This window comes from Onychomys torridus, chromosome 6, assembly GCF_903995425.1.
Source record: "Onychomys torridus chromosome 6, mOncTor1.1, whole genome shotgun sequence".
Taxonomy (NCBI): domain Eukaryota; kingdom Metazoa; phylum Chordata; class Mammalia; order Rodentia; family Cricetidae; genus Onychomys; species Onychomys torridus.
This window is the reverse complement of record NC_050448.1, coordinates 29,016,327-29,028,974: the sequence shown is the minus strand read 5'-3', so window position 1 is coordinate 29,028,974 and position 12,648 is coordinate 29,016,327. Positions and strand designations below refer to the sequence as shown.

The window sequence follows — 12,648 nt, the reverse complement described above, 5'->3', positions numbered from 1 at the left end:
TATTAGTTATAACTTTTTATTTTAGACAAAAAAGGAGCAATGTGGTTGATATATTGTGCACCCTAATAAACTTTATCTGGGGGTCAGAGAAAAGAACAACTACTAGATAGACATAAACACCAGAAATTGGTGGCATACATACCTTTAATCCTATCACTTGGGAGGGAGAGATCTGTCTGGAGCTCTGTGAGTTCAAGACCACACTGAGAGCAGAGCCAGGCATGATGGCACACATCTTTAATCCCAGAACTTGAGATCTCATCTCTTTGCTTGGGAAAGACTCACACCTTTAATGCCAAGAAGTGATGGCAGGAAGCAGAAAGTTATATAAGGCATGAGGACCAGGAACTAGAGGCTTTATAGCCGGAGTTCAACTGAGACCCTCATGGGTGAGGACTCAGAGGCTTTCAGTCTGAGGATTTGTGGAAACAGGATCAACTGAGGAGTTGGCAAGGTGAGGTTGGCTGTGGCTTGTTCTGCTTCTCTGGTTTTTCAGCATTCACCCCAATATCTGTCTCTGGGTATTTTTATTAATTAAGACTGTTTAGCAATTCATGTTACATGGAACCTTTTTCAATCAGTCATTATGAGAGTGTCGTAATAAGCAGGATTGCATACCTGGGGTAAATAAACTGTGGGTTGTAGTTAGAGTTTTCCTGCCTGGTCCACAGTCAGGACAAATCTCTCTCACCCGCCAGTCCCACAGTCGCTCAGACCCAACCAAGTAAGCACACAGAGACTTATATTACTTATAAACTGTATGGCCGTGGCAGGCTTCTTGTTATCTATTTCTTATATCTTAAATTAACCCATTTCTGTTAGTCTATACTTTGCTACATGGCTTGTGGCTTACCGGTGTCTTTACATGTTGCTTCTCATGGCGGCAGCTGGCAGTGTCTCCTCCCAGCCTTCCTTTTCCCAGCCTTCTCCTCTTCCTTGACCCGCCTACCTTATACTTCCTGCCTGGCTACCGGCCAATCAGCACTTTATTTATACAGAGTGATATCCACAGCAGTGGGTTCAGAACCAACTTGATCTGGTTACATCCATTGCCCACCCTTTATCATCTACATGGTATCTGGTAAATCAGTTAGGCCCTCTTATCCTTAGTTTCTTCATTTTAGAACCTTGAGTTAAAAATGCTTTGAATGATAGGAGACAATGTTCTTAAAATATGTTTCTGATGTAGAACATAGTATAAACAATAGAATTATCACCAGCATTATTAAGGGTGTAGATCTATGGTAAAAAGAAAGTGCAGAGAGGTGGTGGCTGCCATCATTTTTACCACAAGCTATTGTATTTGTATATATGTTGGTCGGAGACTGTTTGTGGCCCATTGTCTGTGGAAGTTACAAAACTTATGGGAAGTGATATATTGCTGGATTTGTGTCCTCTGAGAATTAGATCTTTCTGGTTCTGGCTTCTTTAACTTTCTTTTTCCATATGAGAAGCCACTGTGTCATGTTCTTGCCACCAGGGAACCTGTCTGCCAAGGCCTACTCACTGCAATGGACTTAAAGATCTCTGAAACTCTTTGCCAAAATCCAGTTCTCCTGCTTTATGGTACTTTCATCACAAGTTATGTCACGGACCTGAGACTAGTAAACACACATCTGTGTATTCAGATCCAGGCAACTAGAAGTTTCTTGTGCATGTCCAGGCTCTTCAGAAAAAAAGAAAGCACCATTTGCAATTATGCAGGAACCATAGGGTAAATCATGGTATCCCAGCCAAAGGGAACATGTGATAGTTTTGATATAATGCAGTGCGACTACCATGGGACGTGTGTAGCAGGGTACCTGGAAAGGGTTGTTAGTGCAACTGACAAATGCTTAAGCAATAGAAACCTTGAAAAAATGCATTCCACTAGAGAAGAAAGCTCCTGAAAATGAGACAATTCTGGCATCTGAAAGATATAAGTGAAAAAAATCTCCAAAGTCAGTGGCATTGGCTAGTTACTGTCAAGTTTTTTGATAGCTTGCAGCGGGATAATGAACAGCTAAGAACCAGCAATTAAGGGCTAAAGGTAAGAGTCAGAGTGCCTTTTTGTTAGAATGAAGAGGCTTTTATTTCTTGTTGTGGAAGAATAGAATAGTGCTGAGGAATAAGCTAAAGTTGCAGAGTTCCTGGGACATTTAAATGCTCCATCTCAGAGGATCTACAATGCTAACTTCCAGATATGACCTTAAACTTGGGACCCTGAAATAAAATGGGTTATGCATATTTCAACCCAAGGATCTCATCTCTGCATTCATAGCTCAGACCCTAAGTCTTTCAGAGCCCAGTCTTTCATTGTAGGGGCACATTTGTCACTGATAATGGGGTACTGAGGAAGTTTCTTCTCAGGACAACAGCTGCAATGGCTTTCAAAGGAGCTATTAGCAACTGTATTCCAAGATGCCAGGTCAGCTGTCAGATGACATAGAGGAAGACTACCCAACAGGTAACAGAAAATACACATGCGTCACAATAGACAAGCTGCCTGAGAGTAGATCTCCATCAAGGAAGTCAAGTAGAAGAAAGGTGTAAAGGAAATTTTCTGCTTTGAGATACTTTCTAAAGACACAAGATTCAATATCTCAGAAGAGACACTGGAAGGGGGAGTACATTCACTAATGGGATCTTTTAGGAAGTTAATCAAAGTGATAGCCAGTGTTGCATGGAATGAAAATTAGTAAACTGATGAAAGAATAAGAATGTGGAAGGTAGACACATTATAATTGGTATGTCAAGTAAAAACAATAGCAGGGATGGGGAGACAGCTAAGTTGGCAAAGCACTTGCCTTGCAATCTTGAGGACTCAAGTTTGAATTCCAGTATCTATATAAAATCCAAGTGCTAAAGCAACAGTGTCAGACCTCTGGGGCTCACTGCTCAGGCAGCCTGGCTTACTTAGTGGGTGCTAAATCACTTGGAATTCCTGCCTCAAAGAACAAACAAATACCATCACCAACATGAACACCATTACCACCATAAACACTATCACCACCATAAACACCATTACCCCCATAAGGACCATCAACAAAACAATGCTGGGCAGCTCCTGAAGAACTATACGTAATGTTGTCTTTAGTCTTCCAAGTGTGCCCAAACATGAATGTCTATCCCCTCACACACATACATAAACATGTAACTGAATGTACACACACACACACACACACACACACACACACACACACACACATAATAAGCAAAATGACTTGAAATGAGGAGGATGCCTAGGTAGTGAACCACTCAGAAGAGTTCCAGCTCCACTAAAATGTTACTTATTCTGCAGATGATAACCAATAATCTCAGAGGTGGTTAATCTCAGTTTTATACTTCTTGCTTTCCTTGGAGATTACCAGTTCTGAAACAACAGTGGATTGGCATCATAGCCACAGAAGAAGCTATGAAGCTGCCATTGCCATAAGAAAGTGTAGCTATGGATAGAAGGCTTTCCTCCAATGAAATATAGAACTGGTTCATAGCTCATGGCAGTTTGAGGATCAAATCGATCAGTAGATAAACAATGTGTTTCTTACACATATTCCCAACAAAATGAAAGAGTTGGAAGAAAGGGAACTGAGAGATATTTCCTCAAATTCTGCATTTATTTTCCTTAGGTTCTAGTCACAATTTTTAAACCTAGAATCTATTTACAGAATCACTTTTCATCTACACAATTGTGCATTTGCTCTCTCTTTCTTTTCTTCTGTCTGTGTCTTTGTCCTGTGTCTGTTTCTTTCTGTTTCTCTGTCTCTGTCTCTTTGCATAAGTGTGTTTGGACAAGAACATAAAGCCTTTATTCCATTCTCATCAAGGAAAATGGCAGGTAATGGAGAACTCTATGGATTTCCCAGAGTCCAGGGAAGATGCTACATCTGGCATGGGATATCTGAGGAGGAAAAAAATCTATATACACTGTATTCTTATATCTGTTAACTTTATTCCTCTAAGACAAAATTCTATCTATTCAGCTATAGCTCCACTAGGCACTCAGGGCAGGAATAAATCTAGATACATCAAGCTCTTTATCCATCTGCTTTATTTCTCTGGGATGAAATCCTGTCTACATGTCTTCATTTCTATCCTGACAGTTCCTCTTTGTCCTCTCTTTTACTGTTTCCTCAGAGTCCTGCTAACAACTAAGTGATATGAAGTCACAACATGCCCACACAGTTGGGCATGCCCAGCGGACCTAGACACACCCGCCTAGTTATTTCTGGTTCAAAATAGCCATTTCTGGGTCAAAACATCTTGTGTTGAAAGACCCCCGGAGGGATCTCCCCTCAGGTGAGACCCCCGTCTCAAGGAGCACGCAGCGACCACAAATCAGATGCAACAGCACGAGGTTTATTCAAACACAGGTACCTGGGCGACAAAGCCTCTCGGAAGACTTGCGCGCCTCTGGGTTGGTGAGATGGGTTTTTATAGCAAAAAGCGCGGGTACAGAAGCAGAAAGCATTGGTCAAAGGGCTCTGATTGGATAATTCAAACAAGGCGCGAATGGTTACAGAGCTCTAATTGGACAAAGCGAGGTGCGAGTATACAAGTATAAATCCAATAGGGCGTGAACTCAGGCTCAGGGCGGTTTGTGGGTCTCCTTGGTAACCAGATATGTGTGTTGACTCAACCCCTATCTAGAATTCCTCCCGTACTGATGCCAGGTGGTCTGTCCCTGACATCCTGCTTATCTCTACACCTTTGCCTTCTAGCTGAATTCCTTTGTTCCCCTACATGCCTCATCTCACAAGCTGGGGAATTTCCAATGGCTCTTAGGGGGTTTGCACAACAGGGCATTGACGAAGGTTTGGCTGACCCCAGGGTTGGGAGAGGGGTGAGATAAGGAAGGAACTTCATTTATTGGGATGCATAAAGGTGAGGGCAGGGTGGTGGTTCATCTACTGATGGAGATATGTGAGTTATACTTTGAACACCGAACTCTCCTAATAAATTGGGATCTGTTAAAATGCAGGTCGACATAAATAAGCAGAATAGTAGGGGCTGAGGTCCATGAGGGTGGGAGCCATGGGGACCTGTGGAACATCCCTCGAACCAGTCGGTTGTTCTCAAATATCCTCTGCTTCAACCAGCTCTCTCGAGTTTCGCCGTGCTATCTCGACCAGAACTCAGTGGACCCTTGGCACTGGTCGGTCAATCTCCTTAGCAGCCCTTCACGGTGGGAGGCGTGGACCAGGCAGCAATCCCGTCGACCTTGAGAGCAGTGGTGTGGTCAGCAGGACGGTGTATGGTCCCTTCCACCGTGGTTCCAAATTTTTGGTCTGATGTCGCCGAACCCAGACGGAGTCCCCGATCTGGAAGGGATGAGGGACTATTGGGTGGTCCAGTTGCTCTCGGTAGGCCGCTGCCAGAGGTTTCCAAACTTCCTTCTGTACTAGGTGGAGGGCCTGGAGGTGTGCCTCTAAGGTAGGGCTGGTGGCGAAGGACGAAATGTCAGGATGAAGGAAATTTACAATAGGTGGGGGGGCCCCATATATAATTTCAAAGGGAGTCAAACCATAGGGTCCGGGAGTATTCCGAGCCCGGTAAAGGGCTAAAGGGAGTAGGAGCACCCAGTCTCTAGAGCCAGTTGCAAGCGTTAATTTGGTCAAAGTCTCCTTAATGGTTCTATTAGCTCGTTCTGCCTGTCCTGAGCTCTGGGGCCGGTATGCACAATGAAGCTTCCAATCAATCCCCAGCAATCTGGCCACCCTCTGACTTACCTGGGAGACGAAGGCAGGCCCATTATCGGACCCCATTACCTGGGGCATCCCATATCTGGGAAAAATGTCCTCCAACAGCTTTTTGGCCACGACGTTGGCTGTTTCCTTCTTGGTGGGGAATGCTTCCATCCATCCAGAAAAGGTGTCCACAAAAACCAGGAGGTAACGGTAACCATAGAGTCCGGGCGTTACCTCTGTGAAATCTATTTCCCAATGAGTCCCAGGGCGATGGCCCCTTAGGCGGGTTCCCTTGCCTAAGTGGGCCTTTCCGGGGTTCACTTGGGCGCATGCTGGACAGCTAGAGGTCACTTGCTGGAGTATTTGGTCCTGGTTCAGTAGTATAGCCCCAGAAGCCTCGTCGGCCAGTAGGGCCTTCATTTTGCCCTTGCTTAGATGGGTCAGTGCATGAAGGAACTTGAGCATGTATTGAGTATGGGAAGTAGGCATGACTAGTTTGTCTTCTTTTGTATAAGCCTGCTTCTCAGAGTCCCATTCCGCCCCCATTTTCTTTGCTAGCTCATGGTCCTCAGAGCTGTAGGGCATAGGGCCTCTGCTAGGCGGCGGGTGACCCTGCAGGAGCATCAACAGCTGCCCTTCCTTGGGTGGTTGGGAGGCTGCGGCTCGGGCGGTTAGGTCAGCCAGCCTGTTTCCCCGAGCCACTGCTGTGTTCCCCTTCTGGTGCCCTGGACAGTGCATTATACTGAGCTGCCGTGGGAGGAATAGTGCTTGTAGGAGGTCCAGAATCTCTTTTTTATTTTTGACTTCTTTACCTTCTGAAGTCAGGAGGCCCCTCCGTCTGTAGATTTCTCCATGCACATGGGCAGTGGCGAAGGCATATCTGCTGTCAGTATAGACTGTGAGTCTCTTACCTTCCGCCATCCGGAGGGCCTGGGCGAGTGCAATCAGCTCCGCTTTCTGGGCCGATGTTCCAGCCGGCAACGGCGAGGCCCAGACCACCTCAGACTCAGTGGTGACAGCTGCTCCTGCTCTTCTCATCCCTTCCTCGAGGAAGCTGCTCCCGTCCGTGAACCAGACATAGTCTGAGTCCTTCAATGGTTGATCGGTCAGGTCTGGACGGGTGCCGTGCGCTTCTGCCAGGATCTGGAGGCAATCATGCTCCCCCGAGGAGGTAGGCAGGGGTAGTAGGGTGGCCGGATTGAGGGAAACTGTGGGGCCGAAGGTCACTCGGTCGGTGTCCAGCAGTAAGGCCTGATAATGAGTCATTCTGGAATTGGAGAGCCATCTGTCTGGGGGCTGCCGGACTAAGGCTTCCACCGCATGGGAGGATAGCACAGTCATTGGCTGACCCAGAGTCAGTTTACCCGCATCCTTGAGCAGGACTGCAATAGCGGCTACCATGCGTAAGCAAGGGGGCCATCCAGTGGCTACCGGGTCCAATTTCTTGGATAGATAGGCCACCGGCCTCCTCCAGGGCCCCAGTTTTTGCACTAATACCCCTTTAGCAAAGCCTGAGTTCTCATCCACAAATAGTTCAAAGGGCTTGGTTAGATCTGGTAGGCCCAGGGCTGGTGACTCGAGCAATGCTCTTTTAATTTGTTGGAAGGCCTGTTGATGTTCTTCCTCCCATCGGAACATAATTCCCGGCTTAGTGAGAGGATACAGGGGGGCAGCCAGTTCAGCAAACCCAGGAATCCAGAGGCGGCAGTAGCCGGCCGTGCCCAAAAATTCTCTGACCTGCCGAGGGCCCTTGGGAGGGGGGATTGAGACTATCGCCTCTTTTCTGGCTTCGGTCAGCCATCTTCGCCCTCCCTCCAGGGTGTAGCCCAGATAGATAACTTTGTTCTGGCATATCTGGGCCTTTTTGGCCGAGGCCCTGTAGCCCTTTTCCCCAAGCCTGGTCAGCAGAGCCTGAGTTCCTTCCAAGCATTCGGTCCGGCTCCTGGCGGCCAAGAGGAGGTCATCTACGTACTGGAGCAGAGTCAAGGTTGGGTGTTCTACCCGGAATCCGGCTAGATCTGCATGGAGGGCCTCATCAAAGAGTGTTGGGCTATTCTTGAACCCTTGGGGGAGCCGGGTCCAGGTCAGCTGTCCTGAAAGTCCGATTTCTGGGTCCCTCCATTCAAAAGCAAACAGTAGCTGACTCTGAGGATGCAGTCTCAAGCAAAAGAAAGCATCTTTTAGATCCAGCACCGTATACCAAGTATGGGTCGGTGGGAGGGTGCTGAGGAGGTTGTAGGGGTTAGGTACTGTGGGGTGTATGTCCTCCACCCGCTTATTGACCTCCCTTAAGTCCTGGACCGGTCTGAATTCCCCCGTACCTGGTTTCTTGACGGGTAAGAGGGGAGTATTCCAGGGAGATCGGCAGGGTTTGAGCACTCCCTGGTCTATTAGCCGCCGGATGTGGGGTTTAATCCCCTCCTGCGCTTCCCGAGACATGGGGTACTGTCTGATTGAGATTGGAGTTGCGGAGGCCTTCAATGAAATGACAAGGGGCGGCTGGTCGTGCGCGAGCCCCAAGCCTCCTGTTTCTGCCCATGCCTGTGGAAACCTGTCTAGCCAGTCCTGCATCTCACCCGGTGGTTCTTCCGGGGGCTCAGGCTCAAAAAGGCGGTATTCTTCTTCCAGATTTAGGGCGAGGACTTGCAAAGGGGTTCCCCCAGGCCCCGTGACCGTGGGTCCTCTTTCATCAAAGTAAATTTGTGCTTTTAATTTGGTCAGTAGGTCCCGGCCCAGCAACGGGTGAGGGCAGTCGGGTATATGTAGGAAGGAATGGGTTACTTGCCCCGACGCCAACTGGACTTTTCTTTCAGTCGTCCACCGGTATCTCCTACTACCGGTGGCCCCCTGGACCAAAGCGGAACGGTCACTGAGGGGGCCTCCAGTGTGGGTTAGGACCGAATGTTGGGCCCCCGTATCAACTAGGAAGGTTACGGGTTGCCCCCCGATCTTGAGGGTTATCCGAGGCTCAGGGGGGGGCTCCTGGCCTGGACCCCCCTAGTCTTCCAGATTAAGGAGGTCCACAGCCTTGGGTCTGGGTCGTCGGGGTCCCTGTGGTCTCTGTGGGCACTCCCGAGCCCAATGTCCTTTTCCCTTGCAGTATGCACATTGGTCCTTCTCCAAGGGGGGTCGCCTTCGTTCTCCCATCCTAACTCCCTCTCTGCCTTGGCCCTGCAACACTACGGCGGCCAGTGTCTTGATCTCCTTGTGTCGTCTCTTGTCCCTCTCATCCTGTTTCTGCCATATCCTTTCCTCCCTTTCCTCCGGAGTCTCCCTCTTGTTAAATACTTTCTCTGCCTCCCTCAACAGATCCGAAAGATTCAATGTCGACAGTCCTTCTAACCTCTGTAACTTAGTCCTGATATCTGGGCTCGACTGGTAGATAAATGACAGGATAACTCCTGGTGCCTGCCCTGGGTCCTCTGGATCATAGGGGGTGTACATTCTATAAGCCTCTTTTAGCCTTTCTAAGAATGCGGCTGGAGTCTCCTCCTTTCCCTGGATGGTGCTTCTTACCTGGGCCAAATTAGTGGGCCGCCTGGCAGCGGCACGGAGACCCGCTAAGAGCAACTGGCGATAGAGACGTAGGTGTCCCCTACCTTCATCGGTGGTATAATCCCAATTTGGGCGCGTGAGGGGAAAAGCTATGTCAATGAGATTGGGGAGCTGGGTAGGTCTCCCATCTTCGCCAGGGACCAGCTTCCGTGCTTCCAGGAACACCCGCTGCTTCTCCTCCACAGTCAGGAGGGTCTGCAAAAGCTGTTGGCAGTCATCCCAGGTTGGCCGATGGGTCACTAGGATAGACTCAATCAAGTTGGTTAACGCCACGGGATCTTTGGAAAACGGGGGGTTAAATTGTTTCCAGTTATAGAGATCAGAGGCCGAGAATGGCCAGTACTGGAGGTGGCGGCCAGGCCCTTCTCTGAGGGGAAAGGCCTTGGATTCCAGGGGGGTGTCATCCCGGCGGACCCGAAGGCGACCGGCGATGGGTGAGGGAGCCGGGGTCCCCCCTGTGTTCCTGCTAGTTGCCATCCTCTCAGGGGCTGCTGCCCCTCCGATGGCCGGCGTCCCTGTTTCCGGTCCCGCGGCTGGCGCGGCTGGTGCCGCGCGATAAGGCGGCGGCTCAGCTGTTAGGAGGTCAATGAGGGGAGAGTCGGGGTCGGGGGGGAGGACGGAAGGCTTGAGAGCCTCTTTGCGGGGAAGTATAGGGTATAAGGAGGAGGAAGAAATCGCAGGCGGTGCGGAGGGCGGGGGAGAAGCCAAAGGGGTTGTAGAGGGACCTAGGAGGAAAGGCTTGACCCATGGAAATGGGTTTTCTACCAGGGATCTCCAGATGGCTATGTAGGGGCCCTGGTCTGGGTGCCCGTGGGGTTTGGGGGCAAAAATCTTCCCTTCAACCTGTGAAATCAAAGAGAGGTTAAAGGAGCCCTCTCGGGGCCAGCCGACATCCATCCTAACCCATTCGGCCTCGCAGAGGGTGGTCCATTTATTCTTTTTGATGATGACTCCTTCATTGTTGCCACGGCCTTTTACGTCCGACCAGTGGTCAAGAGTGAGGCTCAGGGGCGTAGCGACAGTTTGTCCCATTCTGGTGTCTAGATAAAGAAGAATTAGGCAACAAACAAGAAACAGACAAACAACAGACGTTACAACAAATCGCGCTGCGCGGCTTCGGCGCAAAACCGAAAGCAAGAATTCGGTCGGGGATTGGGAGGGTTTGCGCCCTCCGTCCCCTGCCAACACCACGTATCCCTCGGATACCTGGGAGGCCCCGAAAAACCGTGCCCCAAAGGGGACTTCAGACTCCCGTGGAACGTCTTCCAGGGTTGGTGAGCGAAGTCCGGGCTCGTCAGCCCCTTCAGTCTCACCCCGATACAGGGCACTAGGGGAGATACCCTAGTGCGGGACTCAGGCGGCCCGGACTCACGACAAGTCTGCCTGCCTCCTCTCCCGGCACTACAATCAGGCGGCCCGGCCTCACGGCAGGCCTTGTCCGCCTCCTTTCCTGGTCCCTCCGGACGCTGCGCAGGAACAGAACTCAAACACAGAAACAGACAGCACAGAGACAAAACGGACACAGGACGGCTCGAGCTTAAACACAAATACCGAGGCCGGCCGGCTTACCTCCTGATGGTGGGTTGGTGGTCCGTGAGTAGAGGGTCTCTGGCTCCTGGCTGGCTCGCCAAATGAAAGACCCCCGGAGGGATCTCCCCTCAGGTGAGACCCCCGTCTCAAGGAGCACGCAGTGACCACAAATCAGATGCAACAGCACGAGGTTTATTCAAACACAGGTACCTGGGCGACAAAGCCTCTCGGAAGACTTGCGCGCCTCTGGGTTGGTGAGATGGGTTTTTATAGCAAAAAGCGCGGGTACAGAAGCAGAAAGCATTGGTCAAAGGGCTCTGATTGGATAATTCAAACAAGGCGCGAATGGTTACAGAGCTCTAATTGGACAAAGCGAGGCGCGAGTATACAAGTATAAATCCAATAGGGCGTGAACTCAGGCTCAGGGCGGTTTGTGGGTCTCCTTGGTAACCAGATATGTGTGTTGACTCAACCCCTATCTAGAATTCCTCCCGTACTGACGCCAGGTGGTCTGTCCCTGACATCCTGCTTATCTCTACACCTTTGCCTTCTAGCTGAATTCCTTCGTTCCCCTACGTGCCTCATCTCACAAGCTGGGGAATTTCCAATGACTCTTAGGGGGTTTGCACAACAGGGCATTGACGAAGGTTTGGCTGAGAACAATCAGTGTCAATCAAAGGGTTGAGCAACATTTCTTAATAGCTATCTGGGCTGTGGTGGGGCCATTCTGTTTCCTGGAACTGTCTTTTGTTCCTTACAAACATAGTATTACTATAGGGGTGTCGGGGGGGGGGTCTTTCAGTGTGACTAGGACTCCATGGCTTTACATGGTTGCATAAAGCTTGTGCAGCCAAGTAATCTATGCACATTCGTGGAGTAGCCACACGAGTTCCTGTATGCATGCATGCGAGGCCCACCCTTTATAAAGCTGGCGCCATTTTGTACAGATCTCTCTTTCTCCCCTTTCTCTTGACCATGTGTGTGTTTCCCACAGACCTGTCACATCTGTCTCTTCCTATCCTACCTCAATAAAATCTCTTCTGTGGATTTGTCGTGTTTCAGGATGTGTTCCTTGTGGGGTAGGAGCGCCAAATAACTAACACTAAGCTCTTATGCTTCGAGCCTCATCTTTGTCCTCTGTTTCTTCACCCTCCATCTCTACTTACTCCCGGCTCCAATGAACTCTACAAGAGTTCTGCCTTACCATCTACAAAACCTCTGTGTTCTTCCCTTCTCCCTGGTCATGCCTTCAGTCTCCTCTACAGAAAACACCTGTTCCTTCTTCCCCTGGCCATGAGGTACTCTGCCTCCTCAGGAATGTTTCTCCACCCTACCTTCTACCTTGATATGTAAAAACCTCTTTTGTTCTCAGTCAATTGCTCTGAAGAGCCATTAGGCCTCAAGGAAAGGGGATGATCTGAGCTTCATTTGCACTAGAAAAGAAGCTAAGCACCTACCTCCAGCTTGGCTTTGTCTACTGACCTTGTACAAGTACTGGACTGAGCACAAACACATTCTATGGGAATTGTGAGCACTAGAAACTCATAACAAGACACAGCTGACTATTAAGCTGTGTAACACCAAATAGTCCATGTTAGATGGCTTCCCACTTGACTGGCCCTTGGCCTGGTCAAGGTATAGCTTTAATACACAGGTGGACTCCTTATAACATATTTTTGTGGCTCGCTACAGAACTCTACATGCTTGACTTTCTTCAGATGCAAAAAAGGAAAATCCTAAGCTATAACATCTTGAATATTGTCAGTAAATACTTTGTTTCTTCATATTGTTAATGATCTTCTTATAGTCTTAGCAGAGAGGGAAAAGCTAGTGGTCCAAAGTTGCACTCAATTTAATATTCATGAGATCTAAAGTTTCTTTACCTCTTTTCTTATTT

At 49.1% G+C, this 12,648-nt stretch overlaps 1 protein-coding gene across 1 annotated transcript; it reads right to left on the bottom strand.

The window, feature by feature from the left end:
* Nucleotides 1-5,148: 5,148 nt before the first annotated feature.
* On the bottom strand, nt 5,149-10,253 carry LOC118585594. Its single transcript, XM_036190276.1, is given in 4 exon segments — nt 5,149-5,300; nt 6,308-9,494; nt 9,603-9,854; nt 10,125-10,253. Coding segments are annotated over 4 exon segments (3,720 nt in total).
* Nucleotides 10,254-12,648: the final 2,395 nt, after the last annotated feature.